This window comes from Oryctolagus cuniculus, chromosome 3, assembly GCF_964237555.1.
Source record: "Oryctolagus cuniculus chromosome 3, mOryCun1.1, whole genome shotgun sequence".
NCBI lineage: Eukaryota > Metazoa > Chordata > Mammalia > Lagomorpha > Leporidae > Oryctolagus > Oryctolagus cuniculus.
In genome coordinates, this window is record NC_091434.1 from 71,921,752 (window position 1) to 71,935,033 (window position 13,282).

The window sequence follows — 13,282 nt, forward strand, 5'->3', positions numbered from 1 at the left end:
CTGTTCAGCTGGGCTGATCTAGTTTGCACTTTTCATTTCTAATGCTGAGATTTTGTTTTCCAGATCTAGGAAAAAATAGGACATGTGCTGAAAATCTATGTGAACAAAACTGTACTGAATTAAGTGGAGGAGGATTTATCTGCTCCTGTAGACCTGGCTACAAAGCTGGTACTTTGGACAGAAACTCCTGTCAAGGTAGAGTATATATTCCACCAATTCTTATCATGAAATTATACTTTTTAGGTTCTCCATTCATTCCCCTTTACTAAACCACTATTTAATTTACTTAATGGGGCTAAACTCATGGTTCTAGGTAATTAAAATGCTCAAGAATGCCAATTTCTTTTTCCCTCTGTGTGCATGCTGTCTTACTAGTGCCTAGCAAAGTGCTTAGCATCAAGTGTGTGCTCAGTTATATCTGTGGAATTGATATGAGTTTTGAGTGCATTGGTGATCATGGCTACTTGTTGTATCAATGTGAGATCAGATTTAATAAACAAAAGGTTTGCTTTATTTATCTTAAGTCAAACAGCATGTGTGCATCATACATATACTTATGCCAGACATAAATGTGTTCAAAAGTTTGGACTTGGAAGGTTGCTTGTCAGGATGGGAAGGGATAAGTATGATTTTAGGTGTCTTTTTATTGTTTGAATCTACCGCTTCTACCTCATGATGTGGCATACTCAGATGATGATAAGACATCTTTTGGAAACTGTGGCTTAAGGATTCACCTCAAAAAACCAGTGGCTGTTGTTCCTGAAGTTCTTTAGCGGAAGGGACTTGATACCAGGGGACAGCAGTGACAGGTGCCCCCTGAAATAGAGAATGTCCTCTGCTATTGAACAGTCTTCCTCCTGCAGTTTAAATCCTGTCTCCAGTGCTAACTAACTTTGGGACTTTGGGCCTAAATAATAATAGTCCATACCTCATTGTGGTGTATGTGTGTGTGTGTGTGTGTGTGTGTTTTAATTTAAAGAGGAGGAACAACCCTGAAGAGCATACAAGACAGCATCTGAAACTTAGTGTTCCCTAAATGTTGCTAGCATTGCTTCCTTTCTCGTTGGTCGTTGCTTGTGACAATGGATCTAGAGCAGCAGTAGGTCTCTAAGGAATGAATGGGAGCAGGTATGCATGTTTGTTTTTATTTTGCCCTCAGACATCAACGAATGTGAGCAATTTGGAGTCTGTCCTCAGAACTGCCAAAATACCAAAGGGAGCTACGAGTGTTTCTGCGCTGATGGCTTCAGGTCCATGAGTCTCCGCTATGGAGAACGGTGTGCAGCTGATGGTATGATGCGTTCATGTCCGGATCAGTTGACTTTTGGGGAAATAAGTGGTGATGAATATGATGTACCAGGAAATAAACTGTTGACTCTTAGGGTCTTATTTGTAACTTGCCAGCTACTTCTCTTCCAAAGCCTGTCTGGTTTCGTTTCCTTCTCCCTTCCTTAAAACAGTAACCCTTAATAACACAGCTTAAAACAATAACCATGCACCCCCCAGGAAATACATAGGAATTGCAAGAAGAGCTAGGGGTTACTTGTTATTCTGGATTTAGCCTCTTATCCACCTTGTAAGGACTTCAAAAAGTTGACCAGATGCTACCCTTCAGAAGATTCAAACGCGGCCACAACTTGTCTGGGGTTTGGTTACCAACAGAAGGAAATTGCCAAGGCCCCTACCTCCCACTCCACAGAGATCAAGGTTTGAGGCCTTGTAATCCGAGATGAGACACAAAAAAGTCACATTCAAGGCCACTCTGCTGACATATCCCTTTTTTATTGTTCATGGACTGCTGATCACAGACAGGAAGGAGTCTGGTGCATTCATAACTTCAATCATTATTTTCACATTGTAGCTTAATGCCAGTGTCTGAGAAACATGCCTGATAAAAAGTAGTAATAAATACTAGGCAGAAATGACACAAGAAAAAGAATGTAATATGTCGGTGGTATTATACTCAATTTCAGAGGTCTGGTCTAAATCAGCATTTGCCAATTAAGAAGTATACGTCTTTATTTTGAATTTGAAATTTTTACTACAGGTTAAGGGACTTGGTAAGAATATAGGATAAAATGATCAAAATAACTATTCAGTTTCTTAATATGAATTAGGCTTTTAAAGCATGCCTTAAGCTGGTTCACTTAAATATTTCAGTCTCCAAACATTTTTGACAGTGAAAAAAATTGAGAATGAAGGCATTTGACAATTTACTAATTAAGTAGCACATTTAAAACTTTTAACTAAGGAGATTATTGAGATAGCATATTTACATAAAACAATATAAAGATAGAAGAAATATATAAAATTTACTTAAATTGGATTCAGTTGACATTATACAAGTAAATTACATTTTAAAAATTCTACACAATGCGTTTGGGTTGAGTTGCCATTGAAATAGTTCCTTTAGTTAAACAATTTTTTTAAATCAAGAACACCTGGATTTTTCTCATTAGCTAAAAGCTAAATTGAGTCATGGAGCTGATTACCTGCTGAAGGAACCATAAAAATCTGTGAGTATGGAGGGAGGAGTGGGACCTTCCTGGTGAACTATTAGTAAGGTTGTGAATCTTGTTTTTCGCCTGTGAGATTGATTGTCTACGGTCTTGTCATTTTTAATGTCAGTGAATAAATTCAAAACAACTCGGTGAAAATGGGGACTTGGTATAAAAGCTTCAGTCTGGCCTTGTCCTAAACTGCCACTGAGGACAGAGAAGAAAGAACTGATAGTATCCCTAGCAGAAAGGACAACTTTCCACCCGAGATGGGGACAAGACTGCCCGCAGTCATGGGTTTTGCAGCCGAGTTTGATAGCTTCACTGATGAACAGAGTCAGATTCCTATCAAAGTTCATGTCTTTTAAAAGGGGTGGGGAGTGGCCTGCTAGGTACTTTATATCCTCCTTTATAGTTTTAAAATTCAAGTCGAATTCAAACAGGTAACATAGCCCTTTATGTGTTTACAGGTAACCCTCCTTTATTGCTACTGCCTGAGAATGTTCGAATTCGAAAATACAATCTCTCCTCTGAGAAGTTCTCAGACTATCTTGAAGATGAAGAGCATATCCAAGCTGTTGACTATGATTGGGACCCTGAGGGCATAGGCCTCAGTGAGTATAAACTTTGGCATCTGTCTCTGTTATTAACTGACTTTGAATTTTAAGATATTGACTGTTGGAGGATTTATTTTGTGATGAATTAATTTTGTTGCATGAATGGAAGAGGAAGCTCTCCTACCCAGCATGTACCTGAAGCCTAACCCTGGTCGTGGGTCCCAACCAATGTTTCCTGACTTCTCTCCAAACCTTGTCCCACCTCGGAGTTATCCTTTCTGGCCTGCCTCACATCCCCTATTTTAAAGATTTATTTATTTATCTGCAAGGCAGAGTTACACAGAGAGAGAAGGAGAGGCAGAAAGAGAGAGAGAGAGAAGTCTTTCATCCACTGATTCACTCCCCAGATGGCCGCAATGGCTGGAGCTGCGCTGATCAGAAGCCAGGAGACAGGAGCTTCTTCCGAATCTCTCATGCAGGTGCAGGGGCCCAAGGACTTGGGCCATCTTCTACTGCTTTCCTAGGACATATCAGAGAGCTGAATCAGAAGTGGAGCAGCCAGGTCTCGAACTGGCACCCATATGGGATGCGGGCACTGCAGGCTGCAGCTTTACCCACTATGCCACAGTGCTACCCCCACATCCCTTATCTGTCTTTGCTCATACAGATTGTACCATTGTATATTTGGAAGATTTCTTTTTTTTTTTTTATTTTTTTATTTTTATTTTTTATTTTTGACAGGCAGAGTGGACAGTGAGAGAGAGAGACAGAGAGAAAGGTCTTCCTTTGCCGTTGGTTCACCCTCCAATGGCCGCCGCGGCCGGCGTGCTGCGGCCGGCGCACCGCGCTGATCCGATGGCAGGAGCCAGGAGCCAGGTGCTTTTCCTGGTCTCCCATGGGGTGCAGGGCCCAAGCACCTGGGCCATCCTCCACTGCACTCCCTGGCCACAGCAGAGGGCTGGCTTGGAAGAGGGGCAACCGGGACAGAATCCGGCGCCCCGACCGGGACTAGAACCCGGTGTGCCGGCGCCGCTAGGCGGAGGATTAGCCTAGTGAGCCGCGGCGCCGGCCTATTTGGAAGATTTCTAATCAGACCTCAAAGGCTCAGTTCAAATGTCACCTCCTCTGTGACATCTTTCATAATTCCTCTTGACAGTTCCATGATTTCTCACCATGAGTCTGTAGCATTTTATACATGCTTTTCATAAAGCATGTTAAATTGATTCATATGTACAGCTAGTAGACCACATATTTTTCTTCCTACTCCCTAACCATGTGCTCTTTGGAAAGAGATCGAATCGAATTCATGTCTGCATGCCTAGCAGCTGAGTCAACATCTAATTTAGTGGTTGAGGCTCAAGAAATTCAGTTGATTGGGGTGGGGGGTGTTGGCCTAGTGGTTAAGATGCCATGTCCATAGTACAGTGCCTGGGTGTAATGCCCAGCCCTGCTCCTGATTCCCACTTCCTACTAATGCAGGCCCTGTGATACAGCAGTGATGACTCAAGTGGTTGTGTCCCTGCATCCATGTGGGAGGTCTGCATTGAGTTCCTGGGTCCTGGCTTCATCCTGGCCCAGCCCCCGCTGTTGTGAGCATTTGGAGAGTTAACCATCAGATGGAAGCACCCTCTCTCTTTCTGTGTGTGTCTCTCTCTCCCTCCCTTTTCAATAAAACAATTTTAATTTTTAATTTTTTTAATTTTTAATTTTTTTAAAATTTTTGACAGGCAGAGTTAGACAATGAGAGAGAGACAGAGAGAAAGGTCTTCCTTTTCCATTGGTTCACCCCGCAAATGGCCACTGCAGCTGGCACACTGTGTCCATCTGAAGCCAGGAGCCAGGTGCTTCCTCCTGGTCTCCCATGCAGGTACAGGGCCCAAGTACTTGGGCCATCCTCCAGTGCCTTCCCGGGCCACAGCAGAGAGCTGGACTGGAAGAGGAGCAACCGGGACAGAATCCAGCACCCCCAACCGAGACTAGAACCCGGGGTGCCGGTGCCACAGGTGGAGGATTAGCTTAGTGAGCTGCGGCACCAGCCCAATAAAACAATTTTAAAAAGTTTAGCTGAATGAAGAAAAAAGTGAATAGTGCCTGTTATTGAACCATTCATAACTCTGTATAGTTGCAATTAGAAAACTTGTCTTTTATACAAGGTATTTAAAAAAAATTCATGGAAAATAGAAATGGGGTAAAATGATCTGTGCATATGAAGGGTATTCAAAAGGGCCATGGAAAATACATGTTATGAAAAAACTACATAGATTTCTATTTTTTAACTTTTATTTAATGAATATAAATTTCCAAAGTACAGAATATGGATTACAATGGCTTCCCCCACATAACGTCCCTCCAACCCGCAACCCTCCCCTTATCCACTCCCTCTCCCCTTCCATTCACATCAAGATTCATTTTCGTTTCTCTTTATATACAGAAGATCAGTTTAGCATACATTAAGTAAAGATTTCAACAGTTTGCTCCCACACAGAAACATAAAGTGAAAAATACTGTTTGAGTACTAGTTATAGCATTAAATCTCATGTACAGCACACTAAGGACAGAGATCCTACATGAGGAGTAAGTGCACAGTGACTCCTGTTGTTGACTTAACAAATTGACACTCTTGTTTATGGCCTCAGTAATCACCCTAGGCTCTTGTCATGAGCTGCCAAGGCTATGGAAGCCCCCTGAGTTCACTGACTCTGATCATATTTAGACAAGGCCATGGTCAAAGTGGAAGTTCTCTCCTCCCTTCAGAGAAAGGTACCTCCTTCTTTGATGACCCATTCTTTCCACTGGGATCTCACTCGTGGAGATCTTTCATTTAGGTTTTATTTTTTCCCCCAGAGTGTCTTGGCTTTCCATGCCCGAAATAGTCTCATGGTCTTTTCAGCCGGATCCGCATGCCTTAAGGGCTGATTCTGAGGCCAGAGTGCTGTTTAGGACATCTGCCATTCTATGGGTCTGCTGTGTATCTCACTTCTCATGTTGGATCATTCTCTCCCTTTTTGATTCTATCAGCTAGTATTTGCAGACACTATTCTTGTTTATGTGATCCCTTTGGTTCTTAGTCCTATCATTACGATCAATTGTGAACAGAAATTGATCACTGGGACTAGTGAGATGGCATTGGTACATGCCACCTTGATGGGATTGAATTCGAATCCCCTGGTATGTTTCTAACTCTACCGTTTGAGGTAAGTCAGCTTGAGCATGTCCCGAATTGCACATCTCTTCCCTCTCTTATTCCCACTCTTATATTTAACAGCGATCACTTTTCAGTTAAGTTTCAGCGCTTAAGAAGAATTGTGTATTGATTACAGTATTCAACCAAAAGTATTAAGTAGAACAAACAAAAAAATACTAAGAGGAATAACATATTAAGCTGCTCATCAACAGTCAGGGTGAGGGCTGTTCAAGTCACCGTTTCTCATAATGTTCATTTCACTTTAACAGGTTTCCTTTTTGGTGCTCAGTTAGTTGTCACTGATAGATTTCTATTTTTTTTGTACCAAAATTCCATTGTCCATGAACTTTTTGAAATACCTGGTACATGGCTCCCTTGTCTACTAACTTTATGGCTTGAACAATTGCAACACCTCCAGTTCTCAATTTTTTTATTGGTCAGTGAATAGTAATCTTGTTCCACCTACTTCCTCTGAGCGTTGTTTTGGAGATCGAATGAGATAATGCATGTTTTGTGTTCTGTCAATGACCATACCAATGTAAGATTTATTATTGCTGTATTTTCATACTTATTCATACAATACAGTAAGATTTTCAAGAATTGTGTGTATCTAGGAGAGCAGAAGGTTCCTAGTATATATTTCAAAGTCACAGTCTTCCTAAAATGTCTGCTCTTCACGATGCTTTAGTCTGTATATAAAATAGGACTTCTTAGCTACATGGCCACTGATAGGATGATTTCAAATTCTCCACCATCTGCCCTATTTTATTTATATCTCTGTTCTATAATTTAGAACTTGATCCTGATAACAGTAAATAGGCTCTTGGCAGAAAACTATTTTAATGAATTGTCCTCAAATTGAAATGACTAAGGAAATATCAACGAATTAACAATTGATGCAACTTGTAGCTGATAGCTCAAGTATGATAGACTTTGAGGTTTGGTAGTATTAATCTAATTGAGGAATTAATACTATAAAAACAATGAGGTAGAGATATCAGTAAGTGAACAGTAATTCAACTGATTAGACCCCAGATCCTCCCTTACTTGATATTCTCGCTGTGAAACTGACCTGTGTGTCTTCCTCTGTAGGTGTTGTGTATTATACTGTGCTGGCACAGGGCTCTGAATTTGGTGCTATCAAACGTGCCTACATCCCCAACTTTGAATCTGGCAGCAATAATCTCATGCATGAAGATGACTTGGGCCTGAAATATGTAATGCAGCCAGATGGATTAGCAGTTGACTGGGTTGGAAGGTAAAGTTGTCACACATTCCCCACTCCGGCCTTTTCTACTTTCCTGGCTATAGCTCTCTACTGCTCACCATGGCCCATGAGGTAACTGGACCCAGATATGACAATATCTGGGTTTGCTCTAGCTCTGGCAACCACCTCTGCTTACAGTATTGTGTCACATAAACATTCCAGGTATGTCTTGAAAAGGTTTGGGAAAGTACCCACGTCAAGATTCTGTGTTACATCTAGGAGGGTATTCTGACTAGCAGAGGTCTGGATTCCAAAATTAAAATTCATTATGGCAGCACTGTTCATTTTGTGAAAAAATGGAACAGCCTCACAATTATCCCAATGAAGGAATTGAGATGAAAGTTTTCTCTATGGTAATTATTTTGGGGAGGAACAATCTACATCTGTGTGTTTAGCAGAATATCTGTTGGCACAGATTGGAAACTTGACTTTCCTGTAATCTTTGGGTTTAAGTTAATAGAAACGTTGGCTTTTCTCTGTTCTTTCAGACTCTCTAGTACCCCAGGAACCAGAACCCCTCATTTTGATGACCCCTAAATAAGAAACTTCAGTAGAATCTTCAGGAGATAGACTGAGATGCACGATGATATGTGGAAATTACTGAACTCCTTCTTTGGTGTTTTTGTGTGTGTGTGTGTTTTTTTTTTTTTTTTTTTTTTTTTTTTTTTTTTTTTTTTTTTTAGGCAGAGTGGACAGTGAGAGAGAGAGAGAGAGAAAGGTCTTCCTTTGCCGTTGGTTCACCTCCAATGGCCGCTGCACCGCACTGATCCGAAGCCAGGAGCCAGGTGCTTTTCCTGGTTTCCTATGCGGGTCCAGGGCCCAGGCACTTGGGCCATCCTCCCCTGCACTCCCGGGCCACAGCAGAGAGCTGGCCTGGAAGAGGGGCAACCGGGACAGAATCCGGTGCCCCGACTGGGACTAGAACCCGGTGTGCCACCGCCACAGGCGGAGGATTAGCGTATTGAGCCGCGGCACCAGCCAAGGCTCCTTCTTGAAGGAGGCTTGCATTGGAGTGATTGTGCTTGGAAAATGTTTACTTGCAAAAGAGTTCAAGCATATATGGAATCCCCCATATTCTTGAAAATGAACTAATAATGGGAAAAAGTTCAAAATGGTAGGCTCAGGGGCTCCCTGGTCTCTGGGAGGATGGAGAATTCATTTGTATTGTAAACTCATTTTTACCTTTTAAACTTGTCTGGTGTTCCTGAAAGACTGACACTTCTCCAAAAAAGTTAATTGGGTCCCCACTGTACCTTCAAGGCTTACAGGAGACTCATTTCAGTATTTTCTGTTAGGAAACTGGATCTCAGAGAGCTGTTAAGGGAGTCAGGACTTGAAACTGCATGTTAATATGTTCTTCTGAAAACCAATCCAGCAGTGGCAGATGTGTCTTCTTGTTTGAAGTTTTGCCTCTTTCTCAACCTTAATGAATGAGAGGATTACGAAACAGATGGAGCTCTTTCTGCTTGTAAGAGACTGAGACCTGCAGCCTTGGAACTGGAAATAAGAGCAGGATGGCTTTGCTGACTATTTAGAAGGGCTGTTTCTGCTCATGTTTGGCGCAGATGCCAGATTCCGGTTGATTCCATTGGGGGCTCTTTGCTTAGGAGGAAATAGACTCATGGGCAGTCAGAATTTATTTATTTTTAAAAGATTTATTTATTTACTTGAAAGTTACAGTTACAGAGACAGAGAGACAGAGAGAGCTCTTCCATCCACTGGTCATTCCCTAAATGGCCACAATGGCTGAAGCTGCGTCAATCCAAAGCCAGAAGCCTGGAGCTTCTCTGGGATCTCCCATACAGGTGCAGGGCCATCTTCTGCTGCTTTCCCAGGCCATAGCAGAGAGCTAGATTGGAAGAGGAGCAGCCGGGATAATTTAGGGTATTCCTGAGAGAAGGACACCGTGCTCTCGTTTGGGATATCAGAGTAGCTGTCTGTCCCAGCCTTTTCTCTAGAAATGGCCAGTGTAGACTTTGTCATTGTTTAACTTTGTCTCTCTGAATTCAGGCATATTTACTGGTCAGATGCCATAAATCAACGAATTGAGGTGGCTAGACTTGATGGAAGGTACCGGAAGTGGCTGATTACCACCCAGCTGGATCAGCCAGCAGCAATTGTTGTGAATCCAAAACTAGGGTAAGTATTTGTAGGAGCCTTTAATATTCTAGATTTTTCTACCAGATTTTCATAACATCACACATCTCTAATGATTTTCTTTCCTAATTGTATTGAAATTGTCCTTTGAATTTCTGGGCTGGCACCATGAGTGTGTGAAGAGTTAGGATCAATAATTTCTGGTGGGGATATTCTTCAAGATCTTATCTTTCTGGCTGAATGAATTCCTTTTCAAATTAGAGCTGTGAACTTTAAAGTTCCTTGTGTCTTTTTTTTTAAGATTTTATTTATTTATTTGAGAGGTAGATTTACAAACAGAAAGAAAGGTCTTCCATCTGCTGGTTTATTCCCCAAATGGCTGCAATGGCCAGAGCTGAGCCAATCCGAAGCCAGGAGACAGGAGCTTTTTCCAGATCTCCCACGTGGTTTCAGGGGCACAAGCATTTGGGCCATTGTACACTGCTTTCCTAAGCCAAAGCAGAGAGCTGGATTGGAAGTGGAGCAGCCGGGACTTGGACCGGTGCCCATAAGTGATGCCAGCACTGCAGGTGGAGAATTAACCTACTGTGTCACAGCGCCAGCCCCCTTGTGGATTTAACTGCTTTTTTTTTTTTTCAGTGAAGAATTGTTTTTCCTTTCATCAGCATGTTTTAATGTAACTGATTCATTGAAATTCAACAAGAGATTGGGTCATATTTCATAGGAAAAAATAAATATTTATAGCCAAAATATACATATATAAAAATAGCATGCATAAATACCTCATTATTCATTTGTAGAAATATTCCATCACCTCAGTCTGAAAACCAGTTTTGTCATTTTTCTCTGCATTTCAAGATGTTTAGTTGGATAATAAAATTGAGGTTTACACATTCAGTTCAGCTTCAGAATAGTGACACTTTTAATTTTTATTTTTGAGTAGTCCCAAATACTTCCTATATTTGGGCAAAAGCAGTCTGGCCTCAGTAGATAATGCCAGTATTTATATGTGGAATACTATAAGCTATTATTACTTTGAGCCTATTATATTTCATATGTTAACTCATGCCCTCAGAAACTCTGTATGAATTTGAAAAATGCTTGCCTAGTAAGATTAATCTATAATGTGGTCTTGCCCTCAACATCAGCCGTAGCTTCTTATGTCTTACCTAAATAAAATCTTAGAAGCAGAGATGCTGTGTACACTAGGGCAGGAATGCTATGACTGGTTCCTGTGTGCTGTTTAACTTCTGCTATAATTAATTTGTAGACCTGTCTTGATATTTTGCTCACATTCTGTTATCCCTCCCCTGTTTTTTTGTAAGGTCCTCATTTTATTCTTTGTAATTTTTTCTCACTGGAATGGATCAGTGCAGTCCTGACAGGGAAGGGAAGTAGGAAAGGAGAAAGAGAAGGATTTAATTGCCAAGAGCTTTAAGGCTTGCCCTCTTACAACCTCCTCATTTGAGAGTCTAGCAATCCACACAGTTCTTATAAAGCATCTGTGATATGGGAAACCTTCTTATAGGTATATGTGGTATATGATTTGCCTCTGAGTGGATAGGTTGATGAAGGTACTGACTAATAATAATACCAAGAAAACCATAAAAAGAGCCAGCATTTATTACATTCTTATTGTATGCCTGTCATTATGTTAAAGTTCTATGTATATAAACTCATTTATATCATACAAAAGGCCTATAAAGTAATTATAACTTTCCAACTCCTATTTACATACCTGGATAAAATAATATCACGTCCTCTTATTCAGCAATTGTTGACTATAATAGAAGGCAGGAGAGGAAACTTGTCACACAGAAACCCTGTGATGGTTCTGCTGCTTTCAGGGATTCTGGGATGCTTCAAGAGGGCTTCACAAAGTTCTTGGGAAATGTGTATTATGAAAAAAAAAAACTAAGCATGGAATTCAAAAATGTTTGCAGCAAAATAATCTTTATTTACACTTTGGCATGATATTTCTGAAGTACCCTGGTGTATGTAGGAAGTACCATTTGCACTGAACTTGGAAACTTGGGATCCATTAAGTAATGCAACAGGTGGTAAAGTATCAGTGTGACTGAGGGTGATAAGGGGCTGCTTCCTGGGGAAGTGGGGCCATTGTAGGAGCTGGAAGGGTGTTCTGCACACAGACAGCGACAGGAGTGAGAGTCTGTTCTTAAGCTCAGTAAATAATACAAACAAAGTCATGATGGAAAAGATCTTTCTGTGGACCTTTTTCTTGATATTTATTCCCTTTTAAAAGTACAGTTCATGTCATATAATTTACTCACTTACAATGTACAGTCAGTGGCTTTTAATATATTCACAGAGGTGTGTAAACACCACCATAGTCAATTTAAGAGAGACCCTAACCCCTTACCCAGCAACCCCTGGTCCTGATCGTTCCCCTTCTCCAATCCTAAGTAACCAGTAATTTAGGTTCTGTCTCTATAGATTTTCCTACTCTATACATTTCCTACCAGTGGAGTCATACAGTATGTGGGCCTTTGTGCTGCCTTCTTTCACATGTCTACTTTTTTTTAATGAAAACAAAATGAAGTGATATTTGCCAGTTGTTGAGACTTTGTGACAGACTTCAGACCAACACCGTATTAAAAAGAGAAAGGACTCTGGCCATGTTGTTTCCAAAGCCCAAGTTTGTCTAAAATCCACACATTCCTCAGTAGAATTGTAGGGTTGATCCCCTGATGATTGTTTAGGCTGGTGAATGCAAAGCCATGGCTGTTAGACCACAGAGGGCCCATGTTTGGCTGGCCAATTTTTATTAAGGAAGGGTAGCCTTTAGGAATGCCAGGCCACACATGCTCATGTAAAGTCAATGCCACTTAGCAGCCAGGTCTTGGGCAAACAGATGACACTGTTGGTAACACCCCATGCTCCACCATAGCTGGGAAGCTCTCTTAGAAGAGTTGTTTCAATGAAGAAACCTTCTGTTGCAGGCTCATGTATTGGACTGACTGGGGGAAAGAGCCTAAAATTGAGTCTGCCTGGATGAATGGGGAGCATCGCAACGTCTTGGTTTCTGAGGACCTTGGGTGGCCGACTGGCCTTTCAATTGATTATTTGAACAATGACCAGATCTACTGGAGTGACTTGAAGGAGGACATTATTGAAACCATGAAATATGATGGGACTGACAGGAGAATCATTACACATGGAGGTAAGGATTGAATTAGAATTTAATGTATTATGTAATTAATTAACATATTTGTAGTTTCTTTGTCCATTTTTTCAAGAGGAACCCTGATCTTAGGACATGGCTTACATAGTTTTTTTTGTTTTTGTTTTTGTTTTTGTTTTAAGATTTGTATTTGAAAGTCAGAGTTAGTTGCAGAGAGAGGAGGAGGGAGAACAGAGATCTTCCATCTGCTGGTTCACTCCTCATATGGCCACAATAGCCAGGACTGAGTCAGGCCAAAGCCAGGAGTCAAGACTCTCCTCCAGGTCTCCCACATGGGTGGCAGGGGCTGAAATGCTAGGGCCATCTTCCACTGCTTTTCCCAAGCCATGAGCAGGGAAGTGGATTGTAAGTGGAGCAACTGGGACTTGAATTAGCACCCATATGGGATGCTGGTGTTGTAGGTGGTGGCCTTACCTGCTCTGCCAGTGCTGGCCCCCATAGTTTTTTAGATACCTGTATCCACCCCAACTCTCAGAT

General features: G+C 41.4%; 1 protein-coding gene across 6 annotated transcripts in view; it reads left to right on the forward strand.

Moving 5' to 3' along the window:
- The window catches only part of LRP2 (LDL receptor related protein 2), a 302,615-nt gene that overhangs the window by 271,484 nt on the left and 17,849 nt on the right, over nucleotides 1-13,282 (forward strand). For all 6 annotated transcript variants that reach the window (XM_051849416.2, XM_051849415.2, XM_051849414.2 and 3 more), the window contains 6 exons: nucleotides 64-195; nucleotides 1,160-1,291; nucleotides 2,969-3,112; nucleotides 7,332-7,497; nucleotides 9,517-9,645; nucleotides 12,564-12,784. In XM_051849416.2, coding sequence (XP_051705376.2) covers nucleotides 64-195; nucleotides 1,160-1,291; nucleotides 2,969-3,112; nucleotides 7,332-7,497; nucleotides 9,517-9,645; nucleotides 12,564-12,784 — 924 coding nt within the window. The remainder of the gene's footprint in view (nucleotides 1-63; nucleotides 196-1,159; nucleotides 1,292-2,968; nucleotides 3,113-7,331; nucleotides 7,498-9,516; nucleotides 9,646-12,563; nucleotides 12,785-13,282) is intronic.